This window comes from Maylandia zebra, linkage group LG1 (genome assembly GCF_041146795.1).
Source record: "Maylandia zebra isolate NMK-2024a linkage group LG1, Mzebra_GT3a, whole genome shotgun sequence".
Classification (NCBI taxonomy): domain Eukaryota; kingdom Metazoa; phylum Chordata; class Actinopteri; order Cichliformes; family Cichlidae; genus Maylandia; species Maylandia zebra.
Window position 1 is genome coordinate 44,482,989 of NC_135167.1, and position 11,831 is coordinate 44,494,819.

The following is an 11,831-nucleotide window of genomic DNA, read 5'->3' on the forward strand; positions in this document are numbered from 1 at the left end:
GATGCTTGGACTGTTTTCTTTGCCATGTTGCTATGACTGATCAGTTAAAGTAGCTCTGCACCCAAAATGCCAAGATTATATCAGTCCATCAGTGTGGCTGGATATCTGTTCTCACCAAGCCTGCTGTTTCTATGAAGGATAGCATCTTATTTTCAGTTGAAGTGAACTCTTTAAAATGCAGACAGTAAGACACAGAAAGTAAGGTTTAATTGTTTGTTTAGCTTTCATGTATGCCCACTCTCTTCTGTAAGATTTTCCTTTCTCTCACGATCATTTCTTAGTACTACGTATGTTCATTTTGTACAGATAGCGATTCAAATAATTCCATTAGAATGTCAGTTAAACATCTGGAATATTGATTTGGTCAGTAAGGTAGTAAATGGGGTTGTTAATCAGTTTTAGCTTCTTCGGTTTCAAGAGGAGCAACAATGAGACAACCTCCAAAACAATTCAATTCAATAAAACTTTATTGATCCTGAAGGTTGACCCCGAAGGAAATGAGTAAGCAATGGTATTACAAGTGGAGGCTACTGACATTTTTCCCTCCACATCTGTTCGGATTGTTTTTTCACTGCTACTTCCTTTTGGCTAGGATAAGTATCACTACTGGTAGCATGATGCAATACCTGGACCCTACAGAGGTTGCACAGATATTTCAACTCATCCAGGATGGCTCATCAATATGTACCATTGGCAGAAGGTTTGCTGTATCTCCTAGCAAAGTCTCAAGAGAGGAGATACTAGGAGATAGGCTGTTACTCTAGGAGCCCTGGTAGAAGGTCTTCAACCATCAGGAGGTCCAGTATCTGCTCTTTTGTGCAGGGAGCATGAAGAGCATTGCCAGAGTCCAACAAAATGACCCCCAGCAGGCCACTTGTGTGTGTCTCTGACCAGACAATCAGAACCAAACTTCATGAGGGTGGCCTGAAGGCCCTGTGCTCACTGCCCAGCACCATGGTGCTCGATTGGCATTCACCATACAATACAAGAATTGGAAGGTCCTGCACTGGTGCCCAGTGTTTTTCACAGATTAGAGCAGGTTCATGTGACAGACATGAATGGGTCTGGAGAAGCAGTGGAGAACACTACCTGAGCTACCTGTAACATCGTTCAGTATGACTGGTTTGCTGGTGGATCAGCGATCGTGTGGGGAGGAATATCCATGGAGAGACAAACAGACCTCTACAGGCTAAACGGTAAATGGACTAGTTCTTATATAGCACTTTACTACTCTGTCTGAGCACACAAAATGTTTCATGCAACTTGCCTCATTTATCAATTGACACCTATTTATACAAGCACTTTTTTCTATGCTTTATTTCTCCACAGAAGTGCTTTCTATCTAACATTCACACACATTCATACTCATGTGGATGCATCGGAGAGCAACCTAGGGTTAGTATCTTGCCCAAGTATACTTGGCTTGGCAGACTGGAGCAGCCATCGATCAAACCACCAAACTTCCAAACCTCCCATACCTCCTGAACTAAGTCATGGTGCAGTAGGCCCTGGGTTCCTCCTTGTGCATGACAATGCCTGGCCTCAAATGGTGAGAGTATGCAGACAGTGCCTGAAGGATCGAGGAATTGATACCACTGACTGGCTCCCATGCTTGCCTGACCTAAGTCCAATAGAACACCTTTGAGGCATTATGTTTCAGTTTATCCAACACTGCCAGGTTGCACCTCATGGAGGAGCTGAGTGATACCCAGGTATGGGTGAGGTCTTCTGGTTAGGTCTGTCTTCTAGTGAAACAGGTGTTTGAAGAGGAGTGGGAAGAAATAACACTTATGTACTCCCACCCCCTTCAGATATTTATAGTTCAGTCATGTAGCTGAGCAGCTGCTTCCTGAGTATATGTAATACATTATATAACAATGATAATTTACCACACTAGAAATATCTATATTGAAAAGACCTCTTGTAGCTTAATGCTGCCCTCATCCCTGTACTGCATAAAAACCACATCTTTATACACTGATTTAAATTTGTGGACATTTGGACATTGCTTGTGCTTAACCTCACACACAGACACACAAAAACCTTTCCTAGTAGTTCTCACCACAACTCATAGCCCCACTGCAGAGAGAGAAGTGTAATATATAAAACTGTAACAATACAACTGAGCGTAAGGCAGACAAGACAAGAGATTATCAGAATAAAACAGGAAACAGAAAGTGAACTTGTGACACCAAGAAAAGATTGACTACAAAGGAGACGCTGATGGCAAGACACATGGATGAGATTAGGAATAACAAAAACCAGAAACTAGAAATAAACGCAGACCCAACAGAGAAAACTAAACTATACAGAGTTAGCACTTAAGTCATCTCTTAGATGCAGCAGAAAGAATCGCGAGTCCACAACAAACTCAAAGATCCAGAGACGCAGGAACACTGAGCACCACTTTGAGTTGCTGCAATTAAATGTTGGGAAATGGACGAGCCTGCCGCTGTCGCTTTTTCAATTTGATTCTCTGCTTTTGAATTCAGGTGTCTGTAGGCTAATCATTTTAATTTCAGTTTCAACAATATAGCATCCTTTCCAACAAATTACCCAGTCTATACGAGTACGAGTCTGCTGTCTTCATTTATTTTCTTGAGCAGTATGTATAATTGCATTTGTTGAGTATTGTATTGTTGAGATTCAAATATTAATATTAGCCTGAAGTTTCGAAAAAATAATATTACCTTTTTTAATACTAATACTCTTTCACATATTTAGAAATGGTTAAAATTATACATTACATATTATGTAAAGAAAAAAAGAAAGCAGATGAATGAACCTAATTGAAGTTTGTGGTCTCTAAGAACCACTACTTACCTTCCTCTTGACATCAAAAGCAACACTGAAGAGAAGACAGCCATAGAAACTCATTTCCAAGATATAATACCAGTACTGAGACTCTAGCATGGTCTGCAGACAGGGAGACAAAGAGACAGATTCAAGAAGATGGGACAAAATTATAATCAGTTATACAGACAAAAGGTTTGTCCCATAAGGTTCTGTTTTTTCCCCTAGACCTTAAGGCTAAAAATAAGCTGCAGAGGAATCTATTGTTTACACCAATTTGCAGCTTTCCACGTAAATGCTAGTACAGGTTGATGCTTCTGTTAAACACTGAAAGAAAAGGAAATCTGAGTACTAGTAATTAAAGTCCCACATGGCAAGAAACATGGCAGGTTTACAATCCTTTCACAAAGTATAGCCCTGTTTTTTCAGTTTGTACTGATTGCAAAAATAAATAAATGTATCGTCTGCTTTGTCTGAATGTCTGCTGAACTTCACATCTGTAGTGGTGTACAGAAGAGAAATTACAAAAATGTGTGATGCCCAAAAATCTATGGACCTAACCGGATGTTAGATGGACATCTATAAGTAGCGTGGGATGGATGATTGGATAATTGGATCCATCATCCCATTGGATGATGGATCCAATTATCCATCATCCCATTGGATGATGGATAATTGTTAGAATTCTGAGTTCTTTTTTTCTGAGTTTGTTTTTTACTCTTTTTTTTTATTGCCCTTGCCTGTGTTTTCCGTATGTTTCCTCAGTGGTTTTGTGGTTTTCTGTGTTTTTGCTCTTGATGATTGATTGATGATTATGGCATGTGGTGTGGGAGAGTATGCAACAAACCTGCTTGGGAAAACCTGTCCATACTTCCCTAGTATCATAAAGCCATTCTTTCTGCAGAAAAAAAAGGTATTATATTTGTACAGGTAATGCAAAATAAAGAAGAGTGGTGAAATGTTAACTTATAAAGAGCTGTTCAGACAAAAGCCTAATGAGTAAAGAGACTTAATCATTTAACCATCACTGCCTTGAGTTGGAAAAATGTTGAAATGGTTATGTTACTTACATCATGCAGTGCTACCATTCCTCCAATAAATGCAGACAGGTAGAAAACAAATCGCCAGCTGTTGGGACACAATAAAGTTGCTGTTAATATCAGAATAATCACAAATACACACACTCACAAAAGCAGAGCGTAGTAACCTGGCCTCTGTGAATTTCTTCAGAACTCCAGGGCGGTCCTGTCTGCGTCTTCTTCTAAACCAGCGCTCCACTTGTCTCGTGGACAGACTGCTTTTCTTAGACAACCCATCAATGTCAACCTGGTATTAAATACACATGCAGACAGACACAAAAACACATGCATGTTTGTTTACATATGTGTATCGTGTAGGTGCTTAAATGTATATCTCTAGCCCGCTCGTTTCAGATACATAAATAATGTAGTTTTGTCAAAACTGCAGGAATCTCTCAGGCACATTTGCAAACAAACGCTGGAAAGTGTGGAGTCACACTTCAGGCTGTTGAAGGTAATTAAAGAGCAGAAATATATCCGCAAGCTTTGAGACATCCTTGACTTTCACTGCGAGAAACAGTAGCTTGCAGTCAGCAGAACTCCAGAAATGTATCGATGTAATTTGTCGTGATTTGGTAATCTGTTAATAATGTACATCACTTATGGAAAATGTGCATGTCCGCTGACTCAAACCAGTACAGTTTAAAACAAATATGTTATATTTGGACATTTGTTCATAATGAAGGTGGCACAGTGGTGGAGTGGTACACACTGCAGCAAGAAAGTCCATGGTTCAGATCTGGTCTGGTCTCATGTTCCCACTCTCTACAGGAACATGAGATTGCATCAAAAACATGCATCAAGAGGGAGGGGTGGTTGGTAGGTAGGTAGAGGGATACTTTATTGAACACAAACACATATACGGTCCCTCGCTATAACGCAGTTCACCTTTCACGGTCTCACTGTTTCGCATTGTGTTCTGCGTCCTGATCGGCTGTAGACAATTGTCAATCAATCTCGTGCCGTGTCTCCTGTGGCTGGATTTTGCACTGTCAGAGGCCCCTGTGGGTGCCTTTGGTTTCATTCTTTAATACTGGACTTATTTTTCTACTAAGGTTTGAACTTTGAGAGTTTAAACAAGAGAGAAAAGTGTGAAAATGTTCACGCCTGTCTGAGAAAAGTGTATAAAGTGTGTAGTGAGGGGTTTTACAGCCTTAAAACATCTATAATAGCTGTAGAAAATAAAGTTGGCTACTTTGCAGATTTTACCTATCGCGGAATATTTTTAGAACGTAACTCCTGCGACAAATGAGGGACGACTGTACCAAATACACTAACAGAAAGCAAACTGGCTACACCAAGTTACAAAAAAAAAAAAGACAAGCATTTGTACAAGAGCTGTACAAACCTAGCCTCCTAACTAAAATACAGTAAATAGCTGTGGAGCAGTGATGAACTATCCCAAAATAAGTGAAATAAGTAAATAACTGTAGTGCAATGACAGTCTAACCACCAGAAATGTACGACCAGCAAAAATGAACAGTCCTTGAGTGTGTATGGGCGAGGTTGTGAAGGGGCCCATTAGTCCACCTTACCCCTGCGCCTGACTGCTTTGTTAGATGTATAGTCCTTGGAACAAAGGACTTCCTTAGCATGTCTGTAGAGTGACAAGAGTCTGCCAATGAACTAGCTTCTCTGCTTGTTGAAGATTAAGTGTTGGTCATTGTCCATGATGGACAGCAGCTTGTTCAGGGTCCTTTTCCCTGCCACCAATGTAAAGAGCCAGCTTTCTTCACAACTTGTCCAGCTTGTCTGTTGGCATCTCTCTTTCTCTTTTGGATGCTGCCTCACCAGGACACCAGCGCACAGAAGAGGACACTGGTGATGACTGACTGGTAAAATATAAACAAGAATTTGCTGCAGATGGTAAACAACCCCAATTTCCTCAGGAAGCTCAGCCAGCCCTTTTTTGTAGAGTATATCTATGTTCACTAACCAGTCCAGTGTGGTATCCAGACAGAGTCCCAGGTACCTGTAGGTACTGACAAATTCCAATTGATACAGGTAGTGCAGAATGCCTAGCCCTGCGGAAGTCTACCTTACGTCAGTTTACAAAGTCCAATCAAGCTCCTATACTCTCCCTCCTGTCCATCCATGATATGCCCAACTATAGCTGTGTTATTAGAAAACTTCTCCATGTGACATGTTGCAGAGTTGTAGCTGAAGTCAGCCATGTACAGGGCAAAAAGGACAGGAGAGAGCACTGAGAGAGCATTTTTAGGTCACCAATGCTGCTGACCACGGTCTCTGAGGTGCAGTCTCTCAGCCTCACAAACTGTGTGAGGTTCGCTATTGAGGACACCAGGAGTCCAGCCCCATCTGCAACAACTAGTCTCTCAGTAGTGGGGACTGTATAGTGTTAAATGTGCTGGAGAAAGGACTTCCAGGTCGCACAGTGGAGGTAGCTACGTAGAACTACTGCTTCTGGCTCGAAATACTAACAAGATAAAAAGCTAACTAGGATGGGGCTATGGTGAATGACAAACACGGCAAGGTGAAAACCAAGAGAAGGGTGATAACTATGACTGCAATGTATACTGAAGAAAGTGAAGCTAACGAAGATGGCGACATTTTGGCTAGTGCTGGGGCTAATGCTAGCAAAAAAGAATGAAATGGAGGAGAACGTCAATATTAACTCATCAATTTAAGGCGATACTTATGGAAATTAGGGAATCGGAAAAGAAAATGTGCAACAGTTTGAAGAAGTTAAGGCCAAAGTGTGCAAAACCAGCGCAAGACTCAAGGAAGCAGATAATCATATTTTGGACATGGAGGAGCAGATTCAAACAATGCAGGATGCTGTTACGGAGCTATTAAAACTACAATCCAAACTCAAGTGACAAATCACCGAAGGATAAAGTTGGGAATGAAGAGAAAAGCGCTCCCACTACTCGGTCCATTACTGCACGCTTTCTGAGTTATGAGACAAGACAAATGTGTAATATTTAGAACTATTGCCTTGGCTTAATCGAGATGCAAGGAGTAGTGGTTCATGTGCAGTGTGGAAGAATTGTGCGAGGAGGACTTCTAATCCTGGGCCCCACTCCGAAGTGTGTGGGTCAGCCCACACCTGACTTATTACATCAGGTCTTACAGACCTGAAAATCCTGTTTTATTTTCTTATTATCTGTTTGATTGTTATCTTGTTAACTGTGGTTCTGAGCAGTTTGGAGAAGCGGTATTGTTATGTTTATTTTGACAACAATGTTCCATCTTAAAAATGGCAAACACTGTTAATATCCTCTCCTTTAATGTAAATAGAATAGTCAGCCCACAAAAAGGTCCAACATACTGTTTAAGGTAAAGAAAGAAATGATTCGTGCAGCCCTCCTACAGCAGACGCGTTTGTCAGATAAAGAACACAAAAAACTAGAACAAGGTTTTTGTTACTATGCCTATTCATTATCACAGAGATCTGGGCACTGTAGAGATTTAGCAATTTTAATATCACAACAGATCTGTTTTGAATATTTATTTGATATAAGGGATAGGGAGATCCGATATGTATTGGTAAAATGGAGAACTGATGGTTTTCCACCCACTACCCCCAATATATACACAACTATAGGAATGACTGGGCTTTCGATAAGCTCATGTTTGAGCTGATCTGAAACTGAAGCAATGCTGATATGTGGAGGGGACATGAATATAAGGCTATCCAAATTAGAAATTTCTAAAGCACATATATAGTACAGCAAAAATGGAAAATAAGTTGCATTATTATAATATGTATTTATTGACATCTGGAGAGATGCTAATCCTTCTCGGCTCCCCACTCTACATACTCGAGAACTGATTATTTTACAATTATTACAATTATTTTTTCAGACCTAACAATACCAAAGGTAAACAACAACATTTTGATTGTCAGGACTAAAGGTGTGTGACTTGGTTTACCTGAGCAGGATTTCGACACTGAGTAGTGTAGTAGAACTCCAAGATAGAATTTTCCTCAGCTTTCAGATAGACTCTCTGCTTGATTCCAGCAGAAACTGCAAGTGGTGTTGCTATCCATCTGAAGTACCATAGACATAAGCAAAATGAAATTCAGCACATGATGGAAAATGACATTTTAAGGAGAACAGGTATATTGGGCCGTTACTTTGTCTGTAGCCATGGCTGCGCTTTGTTTGTTAGGCCTGTGGCTGCAACATTTGTTTGTTTGTTTTGTTCTTTTTGTTTTATGTGTGTGTGCAGTAGCGATTGTGCTGGATGGTTGTGCTGGGATCAAATCTATCAGAGCCACACTCCAAGTTAAAGCTGAATTTTTCCATAGCAACACAAAATGAACTATAGTAGCAATAACTATATCCAGCCACAGTATCACCTGTCACAACCAGGAAGACTGGTTACATTTGTGCTTACTCCCAGCAAACACTGTTGATGGTTCACGATGAACGATTAATGAAAAGCAAGTAAGTGAAGTGTTAACCCACCAGGGTTAGGTGGTTTAGGTGCACAATTTGGAGCTTACCTTTCAAACAGGTATCTGATGAGTAAAAAGGCTAAGGCATAGGGGAGAGTCACATAAAGATTGGAGGCTTTGGCATAGACCCGGCCCTCTTTGTCTTCCAGGTCAGCCCATGTTAGGCCCACAGGCAACCATAGACTGTCTGACCAGAAGCATTCATACAGTGTGTCAAACATCCCTCCTCCCTAAGGGAGCCAAAAGGTTATACAAACAAAAGAGAGGCAAAGGTCATGATATTAGTAGTCATGTAGTACTATATACTATATATGTATACATATATATATATATATATATATATATATATATATATATATATATATATATATATATATATATATATATATACACACACACACACACACACACACACACACACACACTTTCCTTTACCTTACATGGGCAGCAGTATGGTAAAATGTTACAGTTACTAAAGTCTACATACAGATCTGTTCAGAAAACAAATATTGACTTATTGATCCTTTCCCTGAGATCACTCCCACACTTTTTCAACAAGGCCTCTCTAAACACAGAAAGAAAGAGTGCTGAAACAGGCAAGGAGTGCCTCACTTGCAACTTGGCAACATATAATTACATTTGAAAGCACTTTTTTAATAAAGTCCAAATAAGGTGATGATAATCACATAATAAAATAATGTGAATTTCAAAGATAGTTCTGAAAAGGACTGTGTAATCTACTCTTCTCTACTGTAGAAGCTGAAAAGTTGATTTCAAGCCATCACCAAACGGTTTCATTTCATTCAACAGTGTTTCATAACATCTCCGTTTAGAGTTGGCTGCATTCACAGGGATCATTTTAAGAAAGCTTCAGTGCCAGCTTATTCTGATGCTGAAACTTTGTGCAACACAACCCTCTTTTAATGTTAGCCTGCACAAAACCTCTCAGCAGAAAGCCCAGCTTAACAGAGAGAGTTGATAACTAACATCATACCTGTTATATCCTACTGGGTTTTTCAGGTAAAGCAAATAAAGCTTGGCTATTGACCTTCCTTGGCAGGATACTCCTATGAAGATCAACCTTTCACAAAGAAAACGTTGTTGACTGTGTCAATGCTCACAAACCTACTGTAGATTCACTTACATCACATTTATCTTTACAACAGTTCCCTGTAGCCATATTAGCACACTGTTAAGGAGGCTTCGCATTATAACCCCCAGTCAATAAGGGGACAATAGTTTTCATTACGGTTGTTACTTCCTCTATAAATACTTCAGCTGAAATCTACTGAGAATTGATTCGGTGTGCATGACATGTTCACCCTGCATGCTACAAACACATATCTCTAAATGTGCTGTTTTGTCATCAACGTAGAGTAGTTTTGAATACTTTAACACATTTATAAAGTTTATCTTTAATAAACACAGCACTAACAGAAAATGTAAGAATATGTATTAAATGTGCAGAAAAGTAAAAAGAGTATAATAATGTCAAAGTAAAACTAAATGAAACTTTTAAATCACCTGACTTTGTTCACCCATTAGCTCAGGCTTGGTCTGTTAGCTGTTTGTTTAGTGTTTCAAGTGACATTAGGGTTAGGAAATTTGCCTCTAGTCAAAGTATAATTTCACAGTCAAAGCCATTACCCTTCTTCATAGATGCTGGTTTTATAAATGTGATATGCTATACAGATCCTTTAAGTGACCTTAGACAAATATAGCTTCTTAAACAGCTTACCGCTATTTATTTTTTTTATTTCAAGGAGGCAAACCACATAACTCAGATTTACTGTGATCTTGCTGAGAACAGAGAATCGATTCGTTACAAACCACATCACTTACTGCAGAAAAGCCTGGATCAAATATCTCCTCCTGCCCACAGTTCTAGTTTAAACACAATAGATATCTAGCAAAAACTTGGAAATATTACTCATATTCAAAGGAAGACACGCAATTTGCTTGCTAGTCACATTTCAAGGTCACAGTAAAAGAAAAGCTTACCTTTTCACAGCCAGATAGAACAGGTAAGGGAACTTTTCCACATCAGCTGACTGCTTGTGTTTGCTGTGGAATATGAACACAGATGGGAAAGTCCTACGTTGCCCCCACCCCATCCCCAAACACACTCACACACCTTACCACCACCACCCCCACCATATGACAAGCAATCAGCCACTCTTGTCTTTGTTTGATATTCTTTAGGGTCACACCCACCCAGCGACAATTATCTGGGAAGGGCTTTCAGGAAGTGGAGGTAGGCTAGTGGATTGCCACAACACACAGGCTTTTTTTTTTCTCTCTGCCCTCAAAGGATCTAATAACATTGTTTGTACTGTGCTCCTGATAAAATACAAAAGACAAGTTCTCTGACAGAACAAACCCTCCAGGAATAGAAACTGGAAAATGTAAAAATATCCCAGATACTGTATATAATAGACATATTTCTTTAAAAAGAAAGACTAAAGAAAGAAAGAATATTTGCTAAAGTTTACCTATGTTTTATTTTTAAACTTTAGGGTGTGTGTGTGTACAGACGGAACAAATAGCACCAGGACTCTGTACTAAGCTAAAACCAATAGAGAGCTTTGATGAGACTCTAAATTAATCATTAACATAACATAAAAATGAAAAGGTACCTAAAAGTTCCTATTAGGACCAAATACAATGAAACAAACACCTTTAAACATTAAGTTTGTGCAAAAACACCCAAATGTTCATGTTCTGTTAGGGAGGTCAGTACACACATACAGACATATTAACAGAGCAAGTTAGTCTTGTACAAGACTTCCACTGCAGCCTGAGGATGGTATATAAAAACTTTTTCCCAAACAAAGAGGTGTTTTGTAACCATAAGTTCTGGTTTTCAGCTACAGAGACATCACTGGTTTTTGAGGCAATTGTTGCTGAGATTTGACGCTCTGTAAATAAAACTGAATTCAACTGACTTTATTCCAATTTACATATACAGAAGATAATATCCCCTGGCCATAAACCCACAGCTCATTTCCTGAGGATATTATTTGCTTTTTATTCATTTGTAGCCATCTCATGATCTCATTTTTCATTTTCCTACATAAACATTTAGGATAACAAAGGAAAATGTAAAAAAAATTTTAACATTCAGATGACTCTTAAAAAACTGAGTCTCTTTTTACCCTAAGGATACACAATGCCACCAAAAATGTTATATAGTCAGGTTTTTCTACAGGGTGGGCCATTTATATGGATACACCGTAACAACATGGGAATGGTTGGTGATATTAAAGTCCTGTTTGTGGCACATTAGTATATGTGAGGGGGCAAACTCCTCAAGATGGGTGGTGACCATGGTGGCCATTTAGAAGTCGGCCATCTTGGATACAACTTTTGTTTTTTCAATAGGAAGAGGGTCATGTGACACATCAAACTTATTGGTAATGTCACAAGAAAAACAATGGTGTGCTTGATTTCAACATAACTTTATTCTTTCATGAGTTATTTACAAGTTTCTCTTTGTTCACAGCCATTGATATGTCGAAGAGGTTAACATGTGA

General features: G+C 39.3%; 1 protein-coding gene and 1 long non-coding RNA gene across 4 annotated transcripts in view; one reads left to right on the forward strand and one right to left on the reverse strand.

Moving 5' to 3' along the window:
• LOC143419779 (uncharacterized) overlaps window positions 1–708 on the forward strand; it is a 21,252-nt gene extending 20,544 nt beyond the window's left edge. The window contains exon 3 of the long non-coding RNA XR_013099778.1: window positions 593–708. This is a non-coding gene — a long non-coding RNA (uncharacterized LOC143419779). The remainder of the gene's footprint in view (window positions 1–592) is intronic.
• cers3a (ceramide synthase 3a) overlaps window positions 1–10,443 on the reverse strand; it is a 16,600-nt gene extending 6,157 nt beyond the window's left edge. Inside the window, exons 1-8 of one of the 3 annotated variants that reach the window (XM_004568696.5) lie at window positions 10,300–10,364; window positions 9,293–9,379; window positions 8,347–8,528; window positions 7,770–7,887; window positions 4,001–4,119; window positions 3,864–3,921; window positions 3,641–3,691; window positions 2,824–2,916 (exon numbers count right to left, since the gene is read on the reverse strand). In XM_004568696.5, coding sequence (XP_004568753.2) covers window positions 2,824–2,916; window positions 3,641–3,691; window positions 3,864–3,921; window positions 4,001–4,119; window positions 7,770–7,887; window positions 8,347–8,519 — 612 coding nt within the window. In that variant the 5' untranslated portion in view covers window positions 8,520–8,528; window positions 9,293–9,379; window positions 10,300–10,364. Of the gene's footprint in view, window positions 1–2,823; window positions 2,917–3,640; window positions 3,692–3,863; window positions 3,922–4,000; window positions 4,120–7,769; window positions 7,888–8,346; window positions 8,529–9,292; window positions 9,380–10,299 lie in introns of all 3 variants that reach the window. The other 2 variants (XM_004568695.5, XM_076887229.1) reach the window with 2 other exon arrangements.
• Between the last annotated feature and the right edge of the window lie 1,388 nt (window positions 10,444–11,831).